At 38.6% G+C, this 15,096-nt stretch overlaps 1 protein-coding gene across 3 annotated transcripts in view; it reads right to left on the bottom strand.

Moving 5' to 3' along the window:
- MDN1 (midasin AAA ATPase 1) overlaps positions 1 to 15,096 on the bottom strand; it is a 92,529-nt gene that overhangs the window by 51,973 nt on the left and 25,460 nt on the right. For all 3 annotated transcript variants that reach the window (XM_058834535.1, XM_058834533.1, XM_058834534.1), the window contains exons 19-37: positions 14,844 to 14,940; positions 13,525 to 13,638; positions 12,764 to 12,911; positions 12,490 to 12,600; positions 11,529 to 11,680; positions 10,890 to 11,068; positions 10,302 to 10,510; positions 9,108 to 9,254; positions 8,241 to 8,382; positions 7,979 to 8,113; positions 7,764 to 7,902; positions 6,684 to 6,822; positions 6,463 to 6,593; positions 5,834 to 5,978; positions 4,590 to 4,719; positions 3,839 to 4,069; positions 2,912 to 3,109; positions 1,261 to 1,469; positions 622 to 744 (exon numbers count right to left, since the gene is read on the bottom strand). In XM_058834535.1, coding sequence (XP_058690518.1) covers positions 622 to 744; positions 1,261 to 1,469; positions 2,912 to 3,109; positions 3,839 to 4,069; positions 4,590 to 4,719; positions 5,834 to 5,978; positions 6,463 to 6,593; positions 6,684 to 6,822; positions 7,764 to 7,902; positions 7,979 to 8,113; positions 8,241 to 8,382; positions 9,108 to 9,254; positions 10,302 to 10,510; positions 10,890 to 11,068; positions 11,529 to 11,680; positions 12,490 to 12,600; positions 12,764 to 12,911; positions 13,525 to 13,638; positions 14,844 to 14,940 — 2,879 coding nt within the window. The remainder of the gene's footprint in view (positions 1 to 621; positions 745 to 1,260; positions 1,470 to 2,911; positions 3,110 to 3,838; positions 4,070 to 4,589; positions 4,720 to 5,833; positions 5,979 to 6,462; positions 6,594 to 6,683; positions 6,823 to 7,763; positions 7,903 to 7,978; positions 8,114 to 8,240; positions 8,383 to 9,107; positions 9,255 to 10,301; positions 10,511 to 10,889; positions 11,069 to 11,528; positions 11,681 to 12,489; positions 12,601 to 12,763; positions 12,912 to 13,524; positions 13,639 to 14,843; positions 14,941 to 15,096) is intronic.

The following is a 15,096-nucleotide window of genomic DNA, read 5'->3' on the forward strand; positions in this document are numbered from 1 at the left end:
AGATTCATACATTAGTGGCAGTCAGAGTGTTTTGTTTGTTTGTTTAAATTAAGGCAGTCACCACTATTTAATTATAGTGGTTATTTAAAGGGGCATTCTTCACAATAGGGGGGGAAAAAGAGGTATACAAGGGGCTAATGAACTGAAGATTTTGCACTCTACAGAAATTAGAATGCATATTGCCAAGAAGATCTGGGCACACACATGCTTGAAGGCATTTGCTACATGACGTGAACAAACCTGCAGTAGCAGGATAGCTTATTCTGGCAAGATGGAACTCTTCTCCATCACAATTACATCAGTAACCAAACAGTGTATTAGACCCAGAAAATCACCTCCTATTTCAGTGAAATTGTATCCACATAAAAACACTTGTACCAAAACTTATGTTGACACTCTTATCTGAAAACTTTCACATGTAAATAAAATCTCTCCATGTTTTTCTTCAGTAATTTAAGCTGGGATTCAACCCTTATTCTCTTGTCTCAAAGAAGTCTCATCATCACCTGCCTCCATTAAGGGAGGTCAAGGGCACTTAAAGGTATTTATTCCACAAGCCAAATTGGCAAATTTGCTCTTCTAGAACATTCAATTTTATTTGTCCTCCAAACCTGAATTTACCTCATCTAATACAATCCAGTGTCCAGCCTTTAGTGCTGCTAAAAGTGGTCCATCACGCCAGGCAAATTCTCCTCCCTTCCCACCTTCAACAGGCAAGTCTGTCCCAAATAAGTCTGTCACATCCTTTGGGAGTAAAGAACAGAATGGGGAAGTTGAGGAATTACAAAACTTAACCGAGGTTCATAAACAGAACTGGTTAACATTTTCTCCCTTCTCCTTTAATACCTACACTTTAGGTCTATTTAAAATTTTTCAGTAATTGCAAAATGCTAAAAGCTTTTCCATTATAGGAATCCACTGACCAGCTACTATATTTAAAAACAAAAATTTAAATTGGAACAGTAAAGCTAAAAAGCCTGAAAGCTGTTTTCAAGTGATGTTGCAGAAGCCAAAAAACCACAGCAGACAAACATATGCATGGCTTCACCTGAAAAGAGAAGAAATATCTAAGAATTGGCATTCATTCACAGAAGCTTACTGCTCTGTCTGGTTCCCCTTCTCATTCAGTTTCATCTTGAAACCAAGCAGGAAAAATTGACATTTCAGACACAGGGCCGAAGTTAAAGAGAACTGCACTTTAAAAGTTACACAAAACTTCTACCCTGCCATGAACACCAAATAATGAATATTTTATTCTACCGTTTGCTCAGACAGGTTGATTCGAACAAGACAGTTGCCTGAGGCTTTTGCCAGGGCAGCAACTAGGCTGGTCTTGCCCACTCCTGGTGAGCCCTCCAACAAAATAGGTTTGTTAAGCTGTAGGGCTCTTAACAGTCTTTGTGCATTCACTGCTGTAGTCCCAGCATTTAGAGCATAATCTGTCATGTTGCTCCTCTGGAGAATAGGGCCTAAAACAAAGGAAAGATAAAACAGAAAACAATTAAACAATTAAAGAATGTTTATGCTGGAGCTGCTGACAGTGTGCCTCTGAATGAGCACACTCTGTAAACTGCTGATCTCAGTACAGCAAGCCATGGAGATCCATCCTGTAATGCCATTCTCAGTGATCAGGCACACACTTTGTTTGACCCACAGCTGCATCTCAGTCCATCTCCACACATTTATATTGAATTTTTAAAAAAAAAAGCATATGGATGTACAATTTATTTTGCTGTGAAACTTCAATACCTCTTGGTTCATTACTGAAACTAGAGATCTATCCATCCCTGAGAAACCACAAATCTGTCCTTGCACTTCAGTCATGTGGATCTAAAACTCAAAAGCAGCTCTTGAAAAATTGACACTGAGAGATACAATCCAGTTATGCTCCAGAATAACATTAATTTCTTCCATACACTGCTAATTCTGCGAAGGAACGCTCCTTTAATTAGAAGTTTGCTTTTCCTTTACTGTTATTATGGCATACAGTAGGGAGAGAGCACAGAGCTTGTCTGCCAAATTCCAGCCAGTATAGCTCCTTGGACAAATGTGTAACACAGCATTGCTTGTGTATACAGGATATTAATCACCAATGCATCCCACACAAACTGATGCCTTTTTATTATGAAAAGGATCCAAAGATCCCTTTCATAAGACCCTTTGTGGTCTAATCAGCAGAAAGGAACTAAGCAATTTATGAAAAAGCATTACTTTGTACAATTTTATGCACGATTAACACAATCCATTAATGCCAGAAAGTTCAAATAACAATAATTAATATAGCATTAGGAACACATAGGTCCATGTGCTGAAAACTAACCAGCTGCGTTAGAAAGATCACAGTCATCACTTTTTAGTCCTGTCATGGTTAAGGATAAGAGGCAGTGTTTTGCCAGTTTAGTTTACATTAATTTGTCCCATGAGGAACTGAAATGCAGAGACTTAATTTTGCTAAAATTGCAGCAAATCTTTGAGAGCCTAGAGCAAGGCATGGCATTAACTTCCTTTCTGTTTAGCTCTATACTCATGCTTTCCACGCTTTGCACAAGGGCCAGGATGAGCTGCAGCTTTAGGTAGTGGAAGTTAACAGGCATTCTGAGCATGCAAAAGTGACAGAAAATTACAATTCAAAATTAAAAAAGTTTTGTTGCACCAAAAAAAAGTCGATGAAAATTAGGCCATCAACCATTTAAGAAGCAATGAAAAAAAGGGAATGAACTGATGTGTCTTAATAAATGTGACTGAGTTGCAATCTAGACACTTGGAGGTAGAAGAGGCAATTTTTTAAAGCTTAAGAACCAATGAATTGTTCTATGATGGTTCAGGTATCCTACTTAAGTTTAGTGAATAACAAAACTACTGAAAATATAAATCACAGAATAAACGCCCACCCACTCCCACAGTCTCTTGCCTCTTGGAATAAAAAATGGGTGAATTCCCATAAAGTTGTCCATCCATACAAACTCTTTTTCCTTTGTTCTGTCATAAATCTTTAGTTCATTCTTCTGATAATCAGTCAGCTCAGAGAATTGACTCATTTTCTCATGTAAGAATGTCAGGCATTTCTCACGAGCTAATAGAGCCGTATCAGCTGAGCAGGATGTTGTACCTGTAATTAGGAAAGTTAAGTGTGCTTCAAAACATAACTTGGCACATTCATCTTATGACAAAAAACACAATCCCTTCATGTGCATAGAGGTTTATATTTTATTTTAATATTTTTGCTTGACAGTGCTTCCAGTACTATTTACCACAGTAAAATATTTAGAGATAGTCACAGCTAGTTCTGTGAGCAACAGAAATAACGACACCACCCCCTCTCTTCTACCATCACAAACACCCTGATCCCTTGCCATAGGCCCCCCCCAGGCTTTCTTTTCTGGCATTTCTTGTGCCTTTCACTTTTCCTCCTCTCCCTTATCTACTATTTATCAGCTGGGCCAGCAGCCAAACACACAGAGATGCATTCTCAGCTATGTACAGGCCAGCACAGACAGATGCTGACATGTGGAGTGGGGGATAGAGAGCATAATATGTGCTCAAGTACTGTATCAGCTCAGAACACTCAATAAAAAACATGGATTTTCTTAATTTATGTGCCAGCCATTGCAATATTACTAACCCTTTTAATTTACTTCAGCTTGCTTTATTACTCAGACTCTTGCTACTGAAACACAGGAAAGGCACATAACATACAGGAGGGCTGCCAAATGGAAGTGAAAACGTCTCCCAGCAGTCCCACGCTGCCCCAAAGCATTTTGTTTGCATTTGGCTAAAAATATTGATACAAATACACAGTTTCATATTTTCTGCTACCAAACGAGCAATGAAGACTTACCTGATCCTATTCCATCAATATACACCAAACATGCAGCGTGGATAAAAGACATCACTGGAGAAACGTTAAGGCGGCTGCATCCCTTAGCAGAACTTGACTCATCCTCTGCCATGACATTCATAAAATTAACCCAGGCCAAGACATCTCTCACACTGAGAATACACTGGCGACCAAACTCTTGATTAGTAAACCATTCAACAAAGTCCATCATGAGTTCTGCTATGTCTGCCCCTAAAAAAAAAAGTAAAAAAAAAACCCAAATAAATTTGTGTTACAATTTTTTTGGTCACATCTACTACACTGTTGTAAAAACATCTTTAAAGTAGGTACAGCTGCATGAGCAATGTGGATGGATACTCTATATCCTAGAAACGGGATAAGAGAAGAGAAAGTTCCTGCCTGAGCTGTTGTTATAGATCCTTTTAAATTCAGGTAAACAGACAGCATCAAGTGACTAACAGTGAAGCTGCTGGCAGGAAGTGAAGTGCCAGCTCTTTCAACACTCTACATTGAAACCAAAACTGGGACACTGAAGGGTTGGGGATAGTTCAGCTACCCGGATGGTGAAGTAAACACAGACTTGAACTTACTTCTGTCTAGGCATATACACAGTGAAGGAAGAACAAAGTCCAAAATACACTGTCCTCAGGGAGAAATGTAGCAGAAAAAGGGTGACAGCGGTGTACATTCTGAGGAAAGGTTGGCAGACTCCAAACTCCTTATTTTCTTACCAACACACAGAAATACCTACCCTCGTGGTTTACTGTACCCAGAGACAATCCTGGATGAAGATTGTGTTTCACAATCTGCACCAAATCATCCCGGCCATTGCTCTGTGGACACCATATTTCTGTAAATCTGTTGCGCAGCGCAGGGGAAAGCTGCAAACAAGCAGAGTGACTGAGCAATTAAAGTTTCATTACATCATCTTCCCTAAAGGTCAGTTAACACTAGCCTTGTAGTTACTGTACTTGTAAACAATAAATAAAGTGAACAAGATAGATCTTTTCTTCTAATTTTGACAGAGACCCTTTGTAAGAAAATCTTTGAAAGAAGGATTTTTAAGACTTCTAGTAGTAGCATCAATGCAGGAAAGGGCTGGTAAAGAAAGTTCAAAAAAATATAGGAAGAAACTGAGCTGGTTTGCCAGCACCAAAGCTCCATCTCATTCTAGGACACCATGTATCAAACAATGGCTCTGTAATCTTCCTTTGCTTACAGAAGCAAACCACCACATGGGAATTTGCCTTCAATCACAACTCATTTCCCTAATTCTTCTCTTCCTTGGCTGAATTGGTTAAACAAAAATCAGTACCACAAATGCAATCCAGTAATAAATCCTATTTACACACATGGCTTCAATGAATGGCTCTCTACTCCAGAACCCACTTTAAATGCAGTACCCATCTCAAAAGAGCCTCTGGTCCTTTTGTATAGACCTAGCTTCCAACACTGCTTAAAAGTTTTAGGGTTTTGTTGTCTTAAAGGTTTTCTTTAACACGTTTTGTATTACTTAATTCTCAACTTCAGAAATTTTTTTTCATTTAATGAAAAAGATTTTTTGGAATGTGATGTTCATTATTCATGAAGAAACACAAGATGACCAACACTTTCTGAACAGCATTAGGGATAAAAATCTGCTATGCAACTTTGTACTACCCCAGAGAGCTGGCTTCACAAGTCACAGTTCCTGAACTTGAATATTCTACACATCAAGCCTAACTAGAGTATTTAGTTTTATTATTTATTATCTTAGTTTAATTATTATTAGGTTTACTTTGACATTTTGCTGAGTATTCATTTATAATGCCAAAGTGACAGCCCACAGAATTGGCAGAGAACAGATTCACTCCAATCCTCCTTTAGAGTGATGAAGCAGATGCCATCTAGAAAGCACTGGATGCCAGAATTGGCATGATGCATTTTTACGCTGCACCTCCAACCACTTAATGACCAGAAGTTACATGCTGTATTTCCAGATGTTCTGACATTTACCTCTTTTTTCCCAAAGTCACCTCCTGGGTTCATGGTCGCAAGGATACGGAATTTCTTTCCTGCAACTAATAGTTCTACTTCATTCTCCTCATCATCTTGACCACCTTTTTCAGCAAGTACCAATGTCTTTTCAGCTTCAAGAACACTAGAGAGAAGGTTTACAAATATTGCTTATTTTAAATTTTGTTCCACACTTCAAAAGATCACTTAAACATGAAAATCATATTAATTGGCCTGGATAAACTTTTCTTTACCCAATATAATGGGTAACAGAAAAGACTAAAATTAGGGATACCACTGCAAACAGATAATGAAGTTAAATTTATATTTTAGTTGTTCTGGGGGTTTTCTTTACACACACACACACAAAAGAGGGGAATAACTAGATTTTGTTCCTGGGATTTGACAAGATGTGTGATTTCAAGAGCTCACTGACAGGCTGAAAATAATAATACTGATGGTAAACCAGAGATTTTAGTTTCAAGTTTTATTTGTATTATTGTCTTTTTCGGCAAGAGAGCAGCTCACCTAAGCCAGGAAACAAATGTACCTAGAAGAAGTCAGATTTACCCCACTCATGTTTGGATAATGAACAGACACACTGAGGGTGCTTAGTACCACAGACATACCTGTTAAGTCGCTCCAGTACAGAATCATCAGCTAAAGAAATCTCATCAAGGAGAAAAAACCCCTCTTCCTTCATTGCTAAAACAAGAGGTCCATCACACCACTCAAAGAGTCTAGAACCATCGGATTCCTCCTAAGAAATGGAAAAGAAAGTGAGAAGTCATAACTGCTGCTTTTTACTTCCATGGTCACCCCTCCAAGGTATTACTGGTGTATGACAAACCTGGTCTTTGGACCTCTGCCTGAGTGGTCGCAGCCCTCCCAGGAAGTCTGATGTCTCCATGTGCAGGTGGCAATTCACTGAGTACAGCTTCTGATTTGCTAATGCTGCAAAGATCTGACAAATGGTAGTTTTACCACACCTGCAACCAAGTAATTTAATTGACAAGGATGAATTAAAAAAAGAAGCAAAACCAATCAATCAGTTACTCTGGACAGGATTCATACTTTCATTGAAGAGCTATGAGGCAAAGGCGCAACATGCAAATTTTCTTCTGCTCCTTTCCTTGAAAGAAATGTATGCAAAGTGAAGCCATTTTTGGCAGAACTGTTGCTGACTTGCACAAGAGGTCTTTAATTAAATTAAATCAATAGCTGCATTAATGGATTTCTGCATGTTTGAAGTCAAATTTATTTCAGCTTGCCCTTACAGACACTCAACCAGCCTAACATTTCACTGAACTGGAAATGCTACATGTCTAGACCAAGCCTAAGTCTGAGGGAATAAACTGCTGAGTATTTAGTTTTCATTTACTACCCAAGTTAATTTTCCTTCTTTTCTTGTATTTTTTTTCCTTCTCTTCCGTAAAAATTTACTCCACAAAATTATAATCAGCACAAGAGCAGACAGTATCTACTTCCATGACCTCCTCTACAGCATATGAGGTGGAGAAGTGGTAGCAAGACTATATTCAAGCTCATGAAAGATGCAAATTGAATGTGCTCTCAATGAGAAAAATGTCACAATATCCCAAAAGCAGCCACTCCCATGAGGCACAGTGAGATTCTACAGGGCACCTTGTAAAGCTGGGAACAGAAGTCAGTTCACTTTCATTTTACTACTTTTATGTAACTTCTATGTAGTTACACAATGCAGATAAACCCATCAAAAACACAGGTTAATTGAGATGCGTCTGCATCTCCTCAAAAAGGAACTGTGGAAAACAGCAGCTGCGAGTCTGCAATGAATGAGATAGGCTAAAATGTCCCAGATCAAAGCAGCACTGAAGCCCACACAATCACTTTGTCTCCAGCTCAGCAGCTGGTACAGCACTACCAAGAATATCATAAAAAGCAGGATTACCCAGTGTCTCCCACCAGCAGCACTGGTTCACCAAACTCCAGGGCTCGTCCCACTAAAATGGCAAGTCTCCTCATCCCTTGAGTCCAGACGACATGGTTAAAATCTCTGTCCATCACTGACATCCACGTGGAAGACTTAGCTGCACAACACAAAGCAATCCATCAGCTTCAGTCACATCTAAAGATCTACCAGTGGGGTCCCTCTAGGAAACTCACCCAGTAGCTTTTTGACACTTTCCCCTGAGAAGAGAGACTCAGGATATATTTTTTTCTTGAAGTGTTTTTCAATGACATTTTGAATAACATCCACCTCCTCCTGTTTCCTGACTCTGCCTGCCAAAAGCATAAAACCTACAAAACAGAGGAAGAGAGAAAGCAATTACTACCTGGGTAATCAGCAACAAAAATTTACACTTAAGAAGTAGGGCTGGAAAGTGATTCTACAGGCACTTAAAAAAGCTGGGGCAGCAGATCTCACCATCATTTGCTAAGTGCTGAAGCCAGTCATACTCCTTCTGCAGCTGCTCTGCCAACCTGTACCTTTCAGCCCAGCGGAACAGATCCCGCAGGGTAATGAATCCATGCTTCCCAGCAAACACCGTCGAACCTCTGCGGTAAGACTGTCACAAGGACAAAATGTGAGGTATTTTTTCATCAACCTGTCCAAATACTTCAAGCAAAGCTAATCACCGCCCTCTGTAGTGACATTGCAACAAGAAAATTCTATGAGTAACTACCAAAAAACATCCAGTAGTGACCACTCCTAAACACTAACTCCTTTTAGGCAGGTATTTGATGAGCACCAGGAAAGAAATAATTTAATAATATTTTTTTAAAAAAAACAACTAAGAATAAAATAGATACCTGGAATAAAACAAAATCCAGTTTGTGCTGCAGTAATTGTGTTTAAATATGAGGTAGTTTTAGCTGCATATTAAGTGCCAAATGCCTGTTGAATACAAGAGTGAGTGTCTGAACAAAAGCCTAGTTACTGCTTACAAATAATACCGAATTTCACATGAGCCAAAGATCCCTACAAATCCAATCCTGTACTTTGGACCCAGAGCAAGGGATAATTCTATACATGAAATCCCAAGGTGTCTGGTTTTTTTGGTTTTGGTTTTGCTTTTTGTCCCTAGCTTTCTCTCAAATCTAACATCGCCCTCCCTAGTCTTAGTCTTAACCACTGAAATTAGTACTTTGGTGGGTTCTCTCCACAGTTTAGGATTTTAAATATCTTTCAGCTAACAATACCTCCCCCTCCCAAAGGAATTTATATTCTTTGTGCATGTTACTTTGAAATATGTTTGCATTTCTCATACAAAAAGAAAAAAGAGTCTCATACTTGCAGGTCTAACATGACTTTGACAAGCTTGCTGCAGTAAGAAGGTGGCAAACTGCATCGCTTGTGAAGGATAGTTTCCAGTTCAGCGCTTGGCAGTTCATCAAAATGCAACTCCACGAAACGATTTCTGAAGGCTCTGGACAAAACCTAAAATATGAGACCACACTCCTGCTTGAACTTTTCCCCTTGATACTGCTCATAGATTGTCCCCCACACATCCAAAGGAAATAAGGATAGTGTCTTAGCATACAAATTAACACATAGACAGCAACGTTGAAAGAAAGCACAAGAGACAATCTGGAAGAGCTTTAAGATGGATTGGGTGTTTTAAGGGCATAGGCAGCTAAGCATTACAAAGCCACAAGCTCACTCTCCCTACAACGGGAGAACTGGAAGGGTAGAAGTGATAAAACTTTTAGGCTGACAGTTTCATAAGAAAAGCAAAAGATGCAAGCAATGCAAAATTAGGTGAATTATTCGTTCACCACTTCACATCAATAGACAGGTATCCCGACATCTCCAGGAAATAAGGGCTTCATCACACACCAGTGTTATTTAGGGAACATCTGAACTCCCCTTCTTCCTCCTCCCCCAGTTCTGACTACTGAGCACAGTATCATATGATATGGAACAACCCTTTGGGCAGCTGGGGTCCCAGCTGTGTCCTCTCACAGCTTCTCGTGCACTCTCAACCTATTGCACAAGCAGATGGGGCAGTGTGAGAAGCAGAAAAGGCCTTGAATCTATGCAAGCACTGCCCAGCAATAACCAAGACATCCCTGTGTATCAACACTGTTTTGATCACAAATTCAAAACACAGCACCATACCAATCACTATGAAGAAAATTACCTATTCCAGACAAAAACCAGTACGAAATGGACTTCTATAGCCTAAGTAGAATATCTTTTCCAGTACTCTTGGACAAGAAATGCCGATTCAAGTATAATATACGTGAACTCTGGTTCACTAAATCACTTAAATCTCAACTACCTAAAATTAATTAGAAATTCTGTATCCATGAAACAAGCAACTCACCTAAACAGAGCCCAGCTGTACTGACAGCCACCTCAACTCTCTCCCTCTTGAGAGATTCATGCTGCTACACATCAAAACATTTTCACATCACATTTTATGTATGAGAAAGATTAATTGCCTAAAGTCTTAGCTACCCAAAAAGGATCGATCATACAGACCTTTCTGCCACCATAGAGACCTGGAGGATTCTGTGTGGCAAACAGCATGAAGCGAGGGTGAGCTTTGACAACTTCCTGAGTCTCAGTAATGAACAGCTCTCTGTTATCATCCAACAAGCGGTTGAGAGCCTCCAGAACATCAGTGGGAGCCAAATTCAATTCATCTAGAACGATCCAGTAGCCCTTTCTCATTGCATCTATGAGAATGCCTTGGGGGCAACAGAAAAATTCCTAGTTAAAAATCTTATAAAGCAAATCTAACAGAAGCATGTACTCAGATACTTTCAGAAACCCATTTAATTCAGAATAAACAGAATCCCAGACAAGGAAGCAACAATATTGTTTAAATTGTTGGCTTATCATCTTTAGGTCCAATCTTTAGGTCTTTAGGACAAGCATAGTGAGAGTGACAAGAACTTTTCAGAATTCACTGAAATTCACACAAGTGATTATCATCAAAGTGCAACTTCCTACTTTATGACAGGTCATCTCTCCATTGTGATAAACCAGACAATCAGAAAAGAGGAAAAATGACCCAGCTACTGAAATGAGACAGAAATTTGGAGTATATAGAACATGCTCACTTACCTTCCTTAAATACCAGCTTTCCAGAGGCATCTGATGTGTAACAGCCAATATATTCTTGGATATCAGTATGCTCGTGGTTGTTAATCCTTACACAATGATTCCCAGTAGCAGCAGCCAACCAGCGAATTAAACTGGTTTTACCAACAGAGGTCTCTCCTTGAATCAGTACTGGATGAGTCCTAAAAGCCATGACCAAAATAGTGGGTTAGACAAGCATGAGCCACATCTTTCTCACATGCAAGATGTCAACATTATTAAACAACACTACCAAAACACTACCACTTATTTAGGGTATCCAAGATCACACACTAACAGGGAAATACAAATATTTTTAGTCCCCAAGTGCTAAGAGCTACCCATGAAGCTTTTCGTGGCAGTGCAAAAAAAGCAGGTTAGTCTAACTGCAAGTTTCTAGGTCAGAATTTAAATAAAATTAGGTATGGCAGTAAGATGGTTTAAGAAAACAAGAAACACATGTATAAAGTTCAACACACTCTATAATGAAAAGGTAACTGTAAAGTAGAAGGAAAATAGACATTATTCATCCAAACAATAAAAGATTAAAGGGGCACCAACAACTCAAGGCCTAAACAAACATATTTAACTTATTTTTTTTAATTGAAAAGTTGAAACACTTACCCTGCAGACACAACCCTGACAATGTCTTTCAGATTAAGCTTAACTGAAGGGGTGAGCACATAACTCTCATCTACTCTAGGTTCTTTGTCCCCAGCTGAAATCCAGTATCCTTCTATAAGTATAAAACTCCCTCCTTGAGGTTTTGGTATTTGCTAAGGAGACATGACGGAAATAACAGATTATACAAATGGGTTTCAATTTTCTAATGAAAACAACTACTGTTATACCGCTGCTATATATTCTCTAAAGTAATTTTAATTTAATCCCTGAGAACTCCTGCAGTAAGCACTGTCCCCTTGTCACAGAATGCAAATTACAGGAAAAACCTGACCAGATTATTTCAGACATTATTTATGAAGCAGGAATCTTTGCCAGTGGCATGAAGATAAAAATGTCTCAAGAGTCCTAGCACTGAATTTTTAAGGGCATTTACAAGCAGGAACATTGCATTAATCTTTTTTATATATTTATACACATTTTCCAGTATGAAAGGGTTTATTTTGAAACAAATACTCATCTCCTTAACTGGCTTCCCCATCCCCCATGCAAACTCATGCTGGGTTCCCAGCACTAGTGACATTCTTCCTTTCCCATAAGAGACAAAGCACAGATGCTTCTTTGTATCCATATGTTCTGCATTCAGAGTCTAAAAATATAAAGCCTGAGAAAGCTCCTCCAAAGTCTGTGAAAGCTTTACAGTTGGAGCCACTGCATTAAGCTGCCCAAACTCCACAGTGCTTTGGTTATTCAGGCTTCCATATTTTTTCAAATTAACAAATAAACGTATCAATATTCAAGCGAAGTAAAAAACTACATAAGAATGATATTTATTTTTTCTAGTTCTTTGTAAAATGAAAACAGAACTGCAAGAAGGAAATGTAGAGGAAAAAAAGAGGGAAGACAACTCAAAATATATTTTACTTTAAATACTAGACAGCTCTTCATAATCTTAGTTGCCTACCTGCTTGAGAAGGCTTTTGATGTTGCCAGAGACTATATGCTGGCAAATTAGCTTTTGAACCACTGGGTGAGAACCTCTGTCAAGCTGTGTCAGGAAACTCAAACAGAAGCCCTAAGAAGAATTATTTTCAGTGATAAACATGAAAAATAAGGAAAATAACATACAGATTAAAGAACCATTTCTGTTCAATACTGAACTTAGAGAAGATTATCTTTTACCCAAACAACCTTTGTAGTGAATACACACTGAAACAAATGCCAGCACAGGTAATCACCTCATACAGGGAGCGTGCTATGCTGCCACACGGATTAGATGCTGCAAATCTCAATGCCCTGCATAGGGTACGGAGACTGTAGTGAGGTCGGTGGCCAGTTCCATCCACCAACTTTGTTTCTGCTTCCTTTCTCACAGATAAATAAAAGCTGCAAAAATAAAGTCACATAGAGCTGTTACTGATCAGACCATCGCTCCAAGGAATTAAACGCCAAGTATGAACACTTCAGTTTAACCCCAACTATTACTTTTCCTAAAAGTTCCAGGTTACAAAAGCTGTGCCAAGCTCTGCCATCTGTACAGTGAAGCAAAGCAACAGAATATTTTTAGAACCATATTTTTGACAGAGCTCAATATACAGATTGCCTATAAACTCCAAGTATTCTAAACATGAGATAGTTCACCTTACACTAAGGGGGAAAAAGGTAACCCTAGACAAACACACAAGAGTTTCTTCAGAATTATCTACAGAAACAAACCATTTTAGCCTCTCAGATGTGAAAGAGGACTGAAACAACAATGCTATTTAACTGGTGCCACCAAGAAAACAATACTGAATATAAAAAAAATAAAAATCTCCTTCCCACAAATACAGAAACCGGCAGAATCAAGAAGATGGATGTCTACACTCTTCTGTTTTCTAAAGCTATGCCAACTGCTGCATTATACTGTTTCCCAAAGCAGCCTCATCACAGACTACAGTCACATACTTTCTTTTTGTGACTTATTTCACCAAGAATTTAGAGATTACAGTCAACTTACTTCACAATTCCTTGCACTGTATTTTTGCTCACATTCAAGCTTCTCACATAATCCATTACAAGAATATGCAAGTCTCCTTCATTTCTCAATTCTTCTACATAAAGTTCAGTAAACCTGAAAGAATAAAATCAATCTGTAACACTTAAGACACCTGACCATACTGAAAAATCATGTTATATGCCACATAACATTTTAAATTTTTAAGCAACAGAATACTGACTGTTAAAGCTACAGACCCATAGATTTTCAAACCTACAGGCAGACTCAAGAAGCAGAGTAGTTGAAAAATAAGGTATCACTAACTAATTTCAAGCAATTTATCTGAATTAAACGTCTTAGACTGAAAGTGGACAATGTGACTTAAAGTGCAATTTTAAACAATTTACAATACTCAAATGTATCTGAATGTAACTGAACAATGAAGTACTGACACAGCAATAGCAGTAGCTATTTTTGATGAATAGTAGCCGGCATCTTTCACAAATATAAATTCATTTAAACTTAGCAAGTTATGCTGATGCTGAAGTCTCTTTTCTTCTGTATTACACTCACTTTCTTTCCTTTCACTATCCTGCAAGAGACCTAATAGCAATAAAACCTTGTTTTGCCACTAATAACTACAAATGGCTAGTTACACATAGCTGGTGCATCTCTACAGTCTTGCCCAGTGTTTATGAATCTGGGAAGGGACTATACATGCAACTTTTGGCACTCATGAGGGAAAACTGCATCAAGCAGAAGATCTGTGCATAAAGGAATAGGTAGATGGTATTGAAGAATGGATTTGCCACAATTCCAATTGCCTGACCACAGCTTATATGCTTTGAGACCACACATCAAATTATTTTGAGTATCACACATCTGCGCCACCATGCAAACCACCTTCCTTTTGAGTGAACAAGACTGGATATGCAGCTTTGTGCAAGGATCGTCAACTTACCCTCTGAGTTATGAGAAAGGCTGCTAAACAGACACCAAGCACTTATTTGTCTTTATTACTCCCATCAGGAACATCAACTGCTGCAGTAGCATTCCCAGGTGCTGACAGCTTAACTGTGAAGAATAAGCATCTCCTGCTCCCACTGACAATACCCTACACTGCTAGACCATTTGCTCATGGCCCAGCTACTTCACCAGAGTATTTTGCTGATTCTATTTCATGAAAAACCTTCACCATACATCTCTCACAGGTAGTAAATTTGAGTTCAGACCTGCATTCTCAGGCTTAAGATAAAGCATTCTTCACTGGTCAACTCCTGAAACTAATTAAACTTTGAAAAAGACAGTGACTATTTTGTCCCAGAATCATTATTTCCTACCTGTTTCTTATTCCTAGAGGAAGATTTCTCTTTCCAACATCTGTAGCTGGATTCATGCATGCAAACAAGCGAAAATCAGGATGACGGACAAGAGGCTCTAAAGCAAAACAGAAATATAAGACAAAGTTCATCATAAACACAGGATATTTATATGTTAAATACGGTGTATTTTGTCTAAGGCAACTTTCTATAGCTGCACTATTAGACTTCCCTAAAAATGCTATCATTAAAAATTTTCAGAGAATAACCCCAT

The sequence above is a fragment of the Poecile atricapillus genome, chromosome 3, assembly GCF_030490865.1.
Source record: "Poecile atricapillus isolate bPoeAtr1 chromosome 3, bPoeAtr1.hap1, whole genome shotgun sequence".
NCBI lineage: Eukaryota > Metazoa > Chordata > Aves > Passeriformes > Paridae > Poecile > Poecile atricapillus.